This window comes from Dendronephthya gigantea, unplaced genomic scaffold, assembly GCF_004324835.1.
Source record: "Dendronephthya gigantea isolate DGI-Jeju-01 unplaced genomic scaffold, DenGig_1.0 000089F, whole genome shotgun sequence".
NCBI classification, from domain to species: domain Eukaryota; kingdom Metazoa; phylum Cnidaria; class Anthozoa; order Malacalcyonacea; family Nephtheidae; genus Dendronephthya; species Dendronephthya gigantea.
In genome coordinates this window covers 547,138-562,186 of record NW_021163099.1, presented here as the reverse complement: position 1 = coordinate 562,186, position 15,049 = coordinate 547,138, and the positions used below count along the sequence as shown (strand labels likewise).

Here is a 15,049-nt window from a genome sequence, read left to right as displayed (position 1 = left end):
GGATAGCAATATGACTTCTTTGCGAATGGGCGCGCGTCATTATGAAGAATTTTTTTGATGAATAAACTTTTGAGTTCTCAAAACAAATTCTGCAGCAAGGAGCCGGCAGGTTTACTAAAGTTCCGAGCAATTCGCATGCAAACGCACGAAGTTTAAAGACTGTGTATTTTAGCGTTTTATCTGTTTAACTTGTTTTTCTAATAAAATAAAGCTCTTTAAATTCAGTTGCAACAGTTTAAAATCGGCCCTGTTGCAATATTTTATTGATCTAAGCCTGTAGCTAAGTGTTAATAACTGAAATGATTTCATTTGGTTGTACGATCATCAACAATTTCCTGGAAAAATTTAACTCGATATTTGCATGTACAAGGGAGAGCTTTAGCGGTGTAATAAACAGACACTCAAATATTGATATCAATTATTAATAATTGATTTACTAATGTATAATTATTTATATTGACATTGCAGTTACACACGTGCATGCTGTATTTAGAGGTGATTGACAAATTTTGCTCTGAAATCTAAGTGAAAGAAGAGAACAATTGCTAAGGTTTAAACACTTCTTATTTTTATATTTTTTGTTGTTCACCAACTTTACCGTTATGCGTTCTTCGACGTCGTATACCTACTTTCTTTTAAGGTGCTTTTTGTTACTGCAAATCTAACAGTGGCGTAGCCAGCCTGACGATTTAGTCATGCTATGCAAATTTTAGGTTATTATCATTATTCATTTCTTTAGAAATTCATTGTTTTCAAAGTCAATGATCACCAAAATATTAGCATAGCGTGACTAAATTGTCGGGCTAGCTACGCCACTGAAATCTAATCGGTAGATGAATTCCAATAATTTGCGTCTATGTGAATAGATATTCCAAGAAAAGCAATCCAAACGTGAGCGTTACTCCCAGGATGTGAAAAATCAGCGAGAAATTGTTGAGTACCTCAGCTGCTTTTTTCCACTCTTCATCTCTCGCTGCCATTTCTCGTTTTGTTTCGAAGAAATGCTTGATTGGTTTGTCAAAATTATTTAATATAGTAATTTCGTCGAGATTTCGCTTTGTCTTTTTTTTTACCATTTTTGAACAAAAGCCTGAAGAAGAAAAGCGTATATAGCTACAATATTTAGTATATATTCGAATTCATCGATCCCATCAAAAAGTTTAAGTGAAATAGTCAACTAAAAGGGTTTGATTAGGGAAGATTATGTACGTTTTTTTTCCACGAAATCGAATATTTGCAATATTATTATTTAAAAAGTGATGTCCAAAAAACCCAAAGAAAATAGAAGGACCCGCGGGACATTGTTTGAAGTTCCCGCATTGTCCGAAAAATGACATCTAAGCTTCGGCGGTTGCATTACTGTAATACAGAATTGCATGGAATTTTTTTTGACAATTTTCTACGGGAATAGGGCCCCTAACAGGATATTTGCTCCTGTTTTGGTGCTATATGGAACTGTTTTTGTTAAATTCACATTTCGGAAATATTCTTACGTGAAAAGTAGGAACCCGACTATCTTCACAGCTTAAAGAAGAAAGGGCATGTACGTAGGCTTTTATTGACAATTTGATAGAAGGATAATATACAAGTACATCATTTTTCTTTAAGCAACGTAGGGCAAAAACTAATAATTGAAATGTATGGACATACGTTCCATTAATCCCGACCATTTAATTCGCCCTTTCAGATTTTCTTTTCCATCATTCTTGGGTCGAAATTTCATTCGAAGGAGTTTGGCTCCATGATGCAAGATGTATTTCTGGGAAAAAAATTCACGTACATATGATAGAGTTGTACAGAATACAATTGCAACTACAAAAATCTAGGTTGTGTACGTCTAATTTTCCCAAAAGGGATATTTTTGTATTTAAGGTGTCTCCGTGAAATTTTAAGAATATTGAAACTTGTGATTTAGATTAAAAATTTTAGTACATTTCTTGCTAAAGGAAAAAAAATTTCCAGATATAATAACCAACATTCTAACACTCAGAAATTGTCCATAAGTATGACGTCATTACCGTTGTTATAGTAACAATGGTGATTCAATATGGGCAACATTTCATCTATTAACGCATTTTATTCGAAAAGAAGTTCAGTTATATTGCCCCCATTTTTATTTTATGAAATTCGAGGAAGATTAAAAAAAATTCTGTCGAGCAAAAAAATGTTTATCACGAAAAATCACGTCTTTAGATTTTTCGGTTTTTTAATATGTAATGATATTGCCTCAACAGAATTTTTTCAAACATGTTCAAATTTTCCATTTTTTTGTAAGAAATGTTTTTATAAAATAAAAAAAATTCGGGAAACCGAACTGGTTTTTGAGCAAAATGCCATACTGAGTCGCCATTATTAACATAACAACGGCAATGACGTCATACTTATGGACAATTTCTTATTATTCGAATGTTGGTGAATAATCTGGGAAACTTCATTTTTTTTAGCAAGAAACTTGCTCAAAAAATTTTAATTCTAAATCATGAGTTTTCAATATCTTTAAAATTGTTGGGAGCCACCTTGAAAAAAATACTGACCACCTATAGAGGAAGAAGGGTATTGTCTTCCTATTTCATACAATGTTTGAATGGTGAATATTGGTTTCAAAATTATGATTTGTATATTAGCTATTTCCCAATCGAGCAGGGTACTGGATCTAGTTGCTAACCGCAAAGCATCTATGGACTATTTCGAGGGACAGGAAATATAAGTCTGAAATAATTTGTCCCTCCAAACAGTCCATAGTTGCTTTGCGGTTCACGACTAGACCCAGTACCCTGCTCGATTGGGAAATGGCAAATTCAAGTCAGTCTCTTATTCCAAGTTTTTTTGGAGCAAACTAGAATACTGGCTTTCCAGTTACATATATCATGCAATCCACGTAAGATGATTTCTCTCATATAATAATAACTAGTAAAACGGATTCTTTGCAAATATGTCTATCTAAGCGATTGTGAAATTTTGGAGACCCATGCATCGTGCATGGTCACAATTATTATTTTTTTCAATAAATTCTGTGCATTATTGGAGAAATTCTGGTCGAATTTAGCCAAGTATTACGCCACTTGATGAGACGTGGGGTAGGAAAAGAGTGAAAAAGGTTGTAGTACAAATAATATACTTTCAAATATGTTTTGGGTAATATTTTACGTAATTGTTTTATTCACTATCAAAACTATAAACACTTATCCTCACCTTGATCCAATTTGGAACTTTTTCCTCGGTCATGTGATGGAATCGTAAAATAAGAACGTTAAGGAAGAAAGATATAGCCATTTGAACCATTGTTACGGCATAATATCCTGCAATGGCTGAAATGCTTCCTGTTGCTGGCATGTTTTCTGACACCAACAAGAAGAAAAACGACAGGGCGACAAGAATTGCCATTCCTATCATTATAAAATATTATTTTTAACTTCGAAATAGACTCAATAGACACTTTCCGAATTTACTTTAGTGAAAACAGAACAAAAGCTTAAAAACGAGGCAGGCTATGTAATATATTGTTAGTGGGATGGTTCTCATTGCCCGAGAACAAAATCGGGAAGTGTCTATTGCAAGCTCGTGATCTTTTGGTATACATGCATATACGATATCTTTAAGAGTTAATATAGTAATGATCCTACTATGTACAAGCTACCATACAGAAATTTTTTTAAATTGGCAGCCCATTTTCGCTTTTATAATAACTAATTTAATACAAACATTTTCAACATTTTGAATATTTCACAACCTAACTTCCCAGTTTTACTAGCTTTGTAATGTTCTTTCTAGCTAAGGCTATGAATACACGTAGTTTAAAATTACCTTTAGGGGGATATTGCATTTTTTCCGCTCAACAATTATCTGATAATATACAGTACAATAATGTCCGCAATTATTTTTACAGTTTGAAAAAGCCGACGCATCAATGCATGCAGTAATTACTCCGTTTTCCCATGTCACTTCGCTTTTTATTCTGATTGTAAATTTACTTTCGAAATAGATATAAGAATTCTCACTCACCGACAGTGATCCGTTCACTACAATCTTGAGGAAGGACAAATATGATTGAAGCTAAGAGAGCAATCAAGGTGCCAGGTATGATCAAGTACATCATGTAGTACAGAACACGGCGGCGAAGATTAAGAGTGAATACTACTTGGTAAAAGTTCTCTGAACTGTTATGTAACGGCGCCAATTTCTCTTCCAACGAAGTCCCAATAATTTTCCATTGACCATTTATTATGTATGATTTCAGATCAAATTTCTTCTTCTGAAAAACAATGGATTTCATTAAACCGTTACAGTAGAGAACTTGAGATTAATACTGCATGCGTGCCCAAAAACATTTACTTCGAGTGTTAGAAAAGTAATAAACGCTTACACAGAAAAATAAATAACACTCAAGACAATAAAAACCACTCGGCCGTACCGGCCTCGTGTTTTCATTGCCTTTCGTGTTTTACAAACTCTCGAGAACAATAAAAATCGCTTGGTGAACAGTCTTGTGAATTCAATTATTTTCACGTGTTTGGAAACCCCGGTAAAACACTCGCACTCGTTTATGAAATATTAAAACGCGAAAACTACATAGAAAGAAGGGATGGAAAGGATGATTTCCATCAACACGGAAAGTAATGATGCGTCTAACCACAAATGATGCGACTCACTGTGTCTGCTACGGTTTCTACCCACTCAGCAATACTGTCATTCATGCAAAAACTTAACCATTGTAACGCTACACTTTTGATTAAATATACCAATTGCTTAAACCCAGTTAACGAAAATTTTAAATTTATTCATTTTGTATTACTTCCTTACGACATCAATCAATTGCTTTTATATGCTGAACTTAGAATAATGTCGTTTAAATTTCAAAATACGGCCTTATGATTCAAGATAATTTCCCTCCATTGTGTATAACGGAAAATTTTATGCAGTTGGTGAAAAAATATTATTGGTAATCATCTTCTATTGATAATGCCTACCAAGCTCTTTATTCGTATCTCTATCGAATGATGTGTCAGCGAACCAAATACCATGTTACATTTCTGTGTGTCCATCGGATAATCTTCTACGTTAACTTTGCATGTGGTTTTTGGCATAATAGGAATACTACCAGAAACGTCTCCATCATAATATACTGTTGGTCGAACAACACTCAGTTTCAAGGGACGAAACTGGTGATCACTAAATTAGGCGAAGAATATTTATTATAGTTAAAGACCTGAGGAATAAAATATCGCGAGGATGAAAACTATACCGAACCCCATTTAACAATTAGACAACGAGTCCGATTAGCGAATGGTTAACTCAGGCTATGAGCGAATAGTTAACTCAGGCTTCGCCTTCGTTGACTATTCGCTCATAGACAACGAAGGCGAGTTGTCTAATTGTTTTAGTATGCACCCCTTACCTAAATATATTAATTTCGAGAAAATAATCGATACACCGCAATTACACCGAAAAATAATTCAATTTTATACGGTCGCGCGAGCGAAATTTTCCCAAGCGTGCACCATCACGAATAGACAATGGTTGAGTAGCCAATCAGAATGTAGGATTTGTGATAGACAATGGTAGGGTGTATACTAAATGACTACAGACCATTTTTATATATGCAGTCTTTCCCAAAAAAGTTCAGACAATATATATTTGTGTGGACCTTTTTTCGGGAAGGACTATATCAATATAGATATATATATACCTGTTATAAAGTGCAATGTCAGGTAGCCATATATTTTTGGCACTTATTACAATTTCTTTAATTCCACCAAACTCTAGGGGTTTCCATTTTAAATGCGGATCTTTCCAGGTCTATAAATAAATAACACTGAACCGTTTTTTGTTCACTTATGTATACACAGTATGATGTCACTTCTGATAAGAACAAAAAATTGGCAACGAGCCACCGGGGCGAAAAATTATCCGAAATTAACCAGAAAAATAGTTCGTTTTTGTTCTCTCGAACACTTTGGAAATTGTTAAAGCAAATTGTTAAAATAAACAAGCGATAACTGATCAAATTCGTTAACATTTTCCGTGACGTCATTCCCTGCGTCTGTCTTATTATAGAAGATAGCTCTCGACCAATGAAATTGCTTTAATTTTTAACGTTATTATATAACTTATTTTTCTTAATAAATTATACAACGAAGAAACACTAGTCAGTAGTTAACAATGGTTACCAAGTGAAGTACTGCGTGTGTGACAAGTTCTTGGTTCTTTTCCACCTATATCAAAAAGAATAACAAGAATATTTCCGGTCTATAATTGGTGGAGAGAGAGAATAAAAACATACACACTACCTCACTCATAGATTTTGACAATTCAAGGTTTTTCAATTGTCGAGTAAGACCATGATACATAACAAAAAAGTATAGCGGTGTGATTATATAATTACAAGTCATGTATCAGATGTCCTATAAATATATAACATTTAAACTTTGCAAACTTAATGAGCTTTTCTAAGATATTTATGTATAAAAGAAAAAAATTCGTGTGGAATATGAAATAAAAATCGTACGCACAAAGAAATTCTATACACAGAAAACTTAAATGACTATATCTAAGCGTCATAATTAATAGCTTACCAAATCCTCAATTCGATATATTGTCAAGCTAACGCTGACATTTGTTGGCGAATTTAAGCCAATAGAAGGTAGTATTCGTTTATCATAGCGACTTTGGTTAAACAAAAAGTCAACCAGCTTGAATTCTTCGTCGTTGGCTGAAAAAAATAAGAAATTTTTATTCCAATTTAAAAAGTTTGTTATAAACAATTTTGTGTTTACGGTCGGTTTTTGCGGCATCAGGTGCTGATGCACAAAATGTCCATAATAAAAAAATGATATAAAAAATGATCAGGCGAGACAAAATTGGTACCATAGTCCGTATGTCTGTCAGCGACTAAGTTCAACTTCTTTTTGAAGTTATTTTCAAGTTCAAGATATTTTTTCAAAGGTAACTTCAGAATGATATAATGAATAATTATATATTATTGAGTGTTGTGACTTATTTTATGATTCATATCTCGTTTCAGATGCTCCAAATAGCCTTTGAATTTATACATACTTTGACTTTATAATAATACACCTTTTTACTAAAGGCTGATTTCCAGTACGAAAAACGATACTCCGAGCCCAATATTGAGCGGAAAAGATTCTTTTATCCACGGCAATTCTTAACAAAGTCTAATTGTTGATCTTAAGCACGAGAAGTTGGAACTCCGCTGTTGAACTTAACTTTTCCAGTTGTGATTATCAGTTTTTTCTTTGTTTCCAGGATTAAAATAATTTTTTTTCATGCAGATTCGAAACAATAATTGGTATGAAAAAGACCCAAAGTTCGTGCCCAAAAACCTGAGATATCGGTATGTTGTTTTAAGCAGAACTCGTGCGCAGCTTGACTGTATAATATCATACCTGAAAAAAGTTCACAACCTAATTGCTCTGTGAAACACAAGCCATTTCCGTCATTAATTCGAGCATTTGGAAACACACCTTATATACAGTTGCAGTAAAATCATCATAATTTTTAGAGTAAGTATTTTATGCCACCACTTACTCGGCCGTGCGTCCTAAACACGTGAGCACCAACATGGCTGTGTGGTTCCTGCAAAGCATGCGCGACTTGGCGCTAACTTTGGGTTACCTCTTAGATAAGAATACTAGGGAATCATTAAAATTTTTTTCTATGTAACTCACAATTGAGAAGTCATGTTTTTCCACGTCCAAAACTGACATCATGAATTTTATCGATGTTAAACCATCGAAAATTTGGTACTAGGTACCTCACCTAGATATTAGGTACCTTACAGTTCACGTATTGCGGTTGCAGGCGGGTATCGGCAAAATAATGTCTACATCAGATCTGGCTCGAAAAGGTTCTAACTTGCTTTTTTACATCGCATTTTACAAGCTTAAAAATACATGAAAATGTGTTCTCCCATGCATGCAACGCGATAATTTTTTATTTACCAATGGTAATTTTCAATCACCATTATTTTCTTTTAGCTATTGCTATAATACAATGCTGTTCTTATGATGCAAAACTTAAATATTAAATATTCAACAACTATATATTTTTATTATTTGAACAGCTAAGTGGCGTCGTCTGCATCGATAAGTGTGTCATTTTTTTATATTACTATCCATTTTATTAGTTTTTGTATAGTTGTGTTTGTTCATGATCGAGCTGTATCTGTATTAGATTGTGTAGTTGTTTCATAAAATAAAAACAATCGCCATGTTGTCTTTGTCGAATAGAGCGACACTGACCTAAATAATGAATTGAAAACTGAACCTCGTTGAGCCCACATCTTGAAATCACCACTTACCGACCTGCATTTCATGAGTCATGACTTGCCCGGTACCTGTTTCATGTATTTTGTGTATCCTGTACACTACAGGGTGTCTCAAAAAAAACGCAACCACTTATTAAATATGCAAGAACATTAATACAGCTCTAAAGCGCAATGGATAAGCACCTCTGGGAATTGAAAATGGCTCTTAATCCTTCATTTAAAAATTAATGCTAAAAGTCATTTTAGCCGAACTATGGTGCAAACCAGAACAATATTAATATTTTTGCATATTTAAGTGTTACGTTTTTTTAGACACCCTGTATATGCATGCATGTAAATAAGTTCAGTTATCCCTGCAAATTGTTTAATTATTCATTCAACATTAAAATTATTGTTCGGATCTGTTGTTGGTTATCGGCTAAACCGTTTCAAATATTTACTTTACTTTAAAATGCATTTTTGTTTTCAACTTATATACGCTGATTCGCAGTTGATTAAGACCTCTAGGCGTAGTGCATCCTGCACGCTATACGTTAAGTGCAAACAAATATAAATTAGAAGAAATGCATGTGTTTTGACTAATACTCCTTTCTTTACAATATATTATATTATACAAAGCGATTTGACAAAGATCGATGTTCAAAATTCCAAAGTTTGTGGTAATTTTACCAAGCGGCGGATCTAGGGTTAGGCAGAATATTAATAACAACGCAATAAGTTACTTCTACAGAATATCTTAAATAAAAAATTGCCAATCCGATTACGATTTTGAGCTGTAGTAATTTATTCTGACTAACCCTGAATCCGCCACTCGCTTCGCCTTGATAACATACGCTGAGTTATTGCATCTTTACCAGGCAAAAAATCGAGCTGTTCTCTCTATAAACTATGCCGCGATAACAGTCATTATAAATTGACATCAAAGTCAGCTCACAGCCAAGTATATTATCTCAACGCATGATAACATTTTCTGCATTTCACTTCTTTCACATGTATGCGTTCATTCTGTTTCTTGGTCGATTAATTTCAGGTAAATGACAATGCGATAACTTGCGGTCTAATTGACAAATTTCTGGCGATAACTCAAGGTCCAATTTCCAACGGGAAAATCCACACATCGAGTGAACTCGTAAAATGTAAATTCTACTCATTATTAAATAGTTAAAAAGATGCTGGTCATAGACAGCAAGAACGTTACAGCATTAAAACCTCATTATAATATGAATAACATTAGTATACATGTCTATAGGGTTAGAAATTAGTTTAGAGAAGGGCAACCATCAACGAGAAGCGTTTATTGACGCGGCAGTCTACCTAATAACCTTACTACGATATAAACTTCGCTAAAATGTTATTGCACATATTGCTCATGCAATAATAAATTACCTTTTGACACAGCCGCTCTACTGAAAGTAAGCATGAAGAGACACAGTATGGTAAATAGCGATATTTCCCTGACTGTCATAGTCTTCTTGACCAAATTTCAAACTCTGCAATTCGCAACGAATATGAATACAATCAGCTAGCTTTAACACGGTCAATTGTAATTTCGTCTAGCGTCGTTTAAAATAGAATTAACGAAATAGGCGATTACATTTGTCATGGAGACTGAGCGGATCTAGGAGCATTGGCAGATGTACATTTATGCTAATTTCAGTGTTATTTTTATTATCGAGCTTGTAAATTAGGATAACATTGAATTGTTAATAACTCCAGCACGAAATAATCATAATTTATTTACGTTCATCGGTAACCAGTACCGTAGCCAGCCTGTCGATTTGTCCCGCTATGTTAATATTTCGGTGTTCACTGACAGTAAAAACAGTAGATTTCTATAAAGACATGAATAATCATAATAACTCGAAATTTACATACCGGGACAAAATCGTCAGGCTGGCTACGCCCCTTCCGGTAACGGAAGCGCGAAATAACATACGCAATTGCAAGTTGTTATCTTCTTTATAAAAGCTATACAAATTATTACACTAGCCTCTTGAGAAAATTGTTAACGATAATTAGGAAACGCTTCATGCAACAATTGCAAAAATAGAGCACTTTAAGTGGACTTGCACAAAAATGTTTTTTATTTTTATCTTGAAAAATATAAAAATATTTTTATCCCAGATTGCAAGCCGACTTGTTCTGAGTGAAAAAACACTCTTGTAGGAGTCTTCAATCACTACAGTTAAAAAGACCAGACATATCGAATGGTGGAAATTAAAATAGTAGATTTTTAAGAACACGATAACAAACTAGGTTTTAACTATAAAAGGATGGAATTGGTTTTATTTTGTTCTAAATTTTCTTGCCTCGTAACTGAACTAGAATGATTAAAAAACTTCTCGATCCGATCTATCTGAATTGAGCAGTCACTATTTTACTTACACTAAACGGAATACAAGACTTTTAGGTTCGCGTCCGAGCCAATTGTCCGAGCAAAAAGTCAAACATGAAAATTTTATCAAGTTGGCTTTATTGCTTTTTTAGATATCTTACTTTCGTAAGGGGAATGAGAATTTAAGTTTGCTAAGAAAAGTGACGAAAAAAGTTTCCCATATATTCAAAGTTATGGAGAGCAATACAATAGAACAATGAATTGCTCGGGTTTAAATCCAAATTAATATAAAAACTTTTCGTTTATTTCCCGTGTTTTTATATATATTTTAAAATATTAAGGATCGATTAGGGAGACATTAACTTTAGTTTTGCATCGCTTGAAATTTCAGAATAAACCCGCCTTAACACATCTTCAGAACAATGAAAAAAACATGAAATTTGACGCCACGTTTGCATGCCGCGTGAACATTTTGGAGAATATTTGAGGACACAAAAATAATCTCAATTACACTTGTGATAAAATAATATGCATTCTGTAGAGTATACCGCTTTTCGGTATATTGGACCATGGCCAAGTATAGCATTTTTCGGTATATTTGACTGTGGTAATGTTGAGACTCACGAGAAAAGCCACTGAGTGAAATACCAGTAGCTAAAGGGCTGTTCAAATGAGAGCCGGAACGGGATGTTTGCAGGGAAGGGAAGTTTTTAATCCCAACTTTATATAGAACTTTTTCCACTAGGACATTTTCACCGGCTCCATTGCTTTTGGTAAGAAAAGTTTACGCATGCAAGGCCTCGTAATGCGGGATCATTTGTCTTCAGCTGCAGATTTTCTTAACCTTCCATATACTATCAGACGGGAAGAATTTAAAATTGACATTGAGGGTTACATCAAAACTTCCTTTGAGGATGTAATGTATTTGTGTGTGCATCGTGCTTAAATTATTATAAAATATACCATGCAAAAAGGTCTATATTAATACAAGCTAGAACCGTCCATATTCATGAAACATATTATCCTCTCCCAATTGTCTAATAATCAACATTAAAGTTGTCTGGGTATAAGATTCGCTTTTTTGTGCAATTAATTACTATACCGAAACCTATTTTTCCCAGGTTTTAGGCTTCACATTGCAAAATTAATTTAATGACCAAAGACGTTTTTTAAAATAGATTGCGTGATGCAATGTGCAACAGTGCAATGTTGCAGATCAATTAATTACAAAAATATATTGAATTCCTCAAAAGGAAAGTGTGAAATGCTGTATGGTTTACAATAAATCAATTAATTAATTAATTAATCAATTAGTTGGATAAACATGCTAACAGCTGATGTCCACAAGCAATAGACCTTTTCAGCTTGTATGCAAATTAACCCATTTCAAATCACATGGTCTGAAATGACAAATAGTTAAGTTTCATTGATCTAGGCTTAAGTTAAATTAATTTGCATGCATGCTGAAAAGGTTTATTTGAAAGATCGTTTATGTACAATAAAAATAGTAATGGCCCGAGATTTGAGCCCTGTGGTACGCCACGTTTTACGATTCTTTTATCGGATAATGTTTGATATAACTTTACAAATTTTTGCCATATTAGAGAGATAAGACTGGAACAATTTGAAAGGTTTTCCTCTTATTCCATAATGGTAAAGTTTCCTTAGCAAAATACTATGATCAACACATTCATGTTGAAAAACCATTGATTTGTTATATTGAGGTGGGAGTCTGAGTGCAGTGTGATTTTCTAAAACCAGGTTGTTGTTGTACCAGTATTTCTTTTTTTTCTTGATACGTTCAGCTGTTGAGTGATAAGCTTTTTGATCATAATTATTTTAGCGATCCTTGATAAGATTGAAATTAGTCTGTAGTTACTGCAATCAGTCGGAAATCATTTGGAAATATGTTTGTATTTATAGACGTTTTGAATATTATTGAGAGTGAATATCCTATTATATCAGGTGAGCCTTTTTTAAAAGTTTGTAAGATTTATTTCATATCCTGTTGATTTAGAAACATCAATAGAGGATAGGATTTTGTGAAAGTCTATTACAGTAACATTTTGCATCTGGAAATGTGAGTTACAGTTGGCGAGATATGCCTCCAGATTTTTCCAGATTACTAGCTAAATTGGTTCCAATTTCGTTGAAATAAGTATTGAAGGTATTTGATATGGATGGAGCATCTGTAAACTTTGGCTTAACGTCAGAAATAATGGTCGATTTTGTATTTTCATTAGTAATTTCATTGATTGTTTTCCACATCTGCTTTGTTTAGTTTTCGCAGTTGTTAATATAGTGTTTGTAAAATAGTTGCCTTTACTCCTTTTTTCGTATTGTTAAGCTCGTTTCTTGCATTCTGAAAGGATTATGTGGATTTGTTTTGATCCAGTTTTTACTGCCTTTCTTTTCAAAGAGCCCTACGATGCATCAAGTTTTTAATTTCCGTTGTGACCCCTGGGCCATGTTCACTTCTTACTTTCCTAGTTATCGGCGGTGCATGCCTGTTGGCCACCGTAACAAATACATGTCTCCTCCATTCATCCTACATCTACATTTTATCCGGGTCATTCGTTAATGAGATTGTTTTAAAATTAATTGCCAAAATAATCTCGTTTGAATTTGTCAACTTTGTTGTTTTTAAATTGCCTCGTTTTGACGGCAATGATGTAGACCTTACCCTATTTATGGACGATACAACACTTTCAGAAGTCATTATCGTAAGTGCCCATATCTTAGGATCGCAAATTGGAAGTACACCTGAAAATGTTATTAAAATTATGGATAGTTTGCCCCTACACAAAAAATGGAATTAAATCTTAAGAAATGCTGTTAGACTTCCGTAAGAATAGGACTTTCCTGTACTCGTCTACAATGATACAACCTTGGAAAAGTCGCTTCATTTAAATTACTTGGTGTATGGATCGATGACCATCTTAAGTGGAGAGAAAAACTGACCATATTGAACCTTTGTGAAAACAATGAATTTCTAACAAAAACAATAACGATAATAGCATAAAATTTGCATACCATGACTAAATCACCAGGCTGGCTACGCCACTGTATGTAACAAGTATGACATGGGCATGCAGAGAGAAACAGAATGGAAAAGGTACAAAAAAGAGTATTAATGACAATTTACTCCGAAAAAGACTATGATTGTGTATTGTCGAAAGCTGGGTTGCAAACACTTCCAGTTGCGATGTGCATTAATGTCATACTTAACATGTCTAACTCTCAACACACTAAATTAGCATCAAAATTAATGTGGTATAGCAACTGCCTAAGATAGACAAAACACTTCTCGACGCGTACGTTACGACCTGTGGCCTTCGTCAGGAGAGTTAGTATGAAAATAAATAGGTGTGAACACAATGTCATGTTTTTGTATGGGAACAAAAAGAATAATATACAGTGATAAAAATAGGCCAATAGAAAAAAAATCAAAACAAATTAGAATAAAAGACCCCTGATCGGAAATAAAACTGGATAACGCAGCTATATAGAAGGCAAAAGTGAAGCCGGTAGTGATCGGAAAGGAAGTGATCCGGCCGCCGCCTGATTCAAAGGCCCCACTTTCGTATCATTTAATATAGATTTCTATTACAAAACCGTATTTTTTTGCATTTTTTGCTTTGTTCACGTCTCTATTCGGGCCAATTTTACAATCACAAACATAGAAGCATACGAGAAGAAATTTGAGCAAAAGAATTTGGAATATATTTCAAATTTCTTCTCGTATGCTTCTATGTTTGTGATTGTAAAATTGGCTGGGACAGAAACGTGGGCATGGCAAAAAACGCAAAAAAACTACGGTTCTGTTTTAGAAATCTATATTAAATGATACCAAAGTGGGGCATTTGAATCGGGTGGCGGCTGGATCACTTCCGGCTTCACTTTTGCCTTATAGATGCGTTATCCAGTCTTATTTCAGATCAGTGTAAGAGACACGTTGCTAAAAGAGACGCCTGATTGTTGGCTAAGAATAGCCCCCTTTGAGAGAAGCCTGATGAGCAACGAAAATATATTATAACCAACTTATTGGTAAACAAAGAAATGGAAATCATTTTACTCTAGGTAAATAAAGTTGTATCATCTCCCAAACAAACTTTTCCAGACAAGGCAAAGAGTCATGACTTACGCGGCATAATAGTGAATTGTTTTATAATTAATAGTTGTCAAACTGAACGGTTTAGGAACAATCGGATTGTTTTATTAATTGAACTTTTTAATCACTCTCTCAAGATACGGCTGATTAATTTTTATAATATTTTTTTATTATCTTACTATTTTAATACTATATATTATAGTCTAATTATTCTATTTGTTTAGTAATATACATCAAATTCAGTTTTTATCAAATATTTGATGTACAAATTCTGCTATTAAACTTTATTAAACATCAATAATTATTATTAAACATTCCC

General features: G+C 33.8%; 1 protein-coding gene across 1 annotated transcript; it reads right to left on the bottom strand.

Moving 5' to 3' along the window:
* Positions 1-828: 828 nt before the first annotated feature.
* Positions 829-6,031, bottom strand: LOC114533316 (neuronal acetylcholine receptor subunit alpha-10-like). The gene is made up of 7 exons (XM_028554825.1): positions 5,951-6,031; positions 5,687-5,796; positions 4,968-5,169; positions 4,003-4,252; positions 3,193-3,386; positions 1,651-1,759; positions 829-1,090 (listed from the first exon to the last, which is right to left on the bottom strand). Exons 1-7 carry the CDS (start codon positions 6,029-6,031, stop codon positions 855-857), a joined length of 1,182 nt encoding a protein of 393 aa, XP_028410626.1. The 3' UTR covers positions 829-854.
* Positions 6,032-15,049: the final 9,018 nt, after the last annotated feature.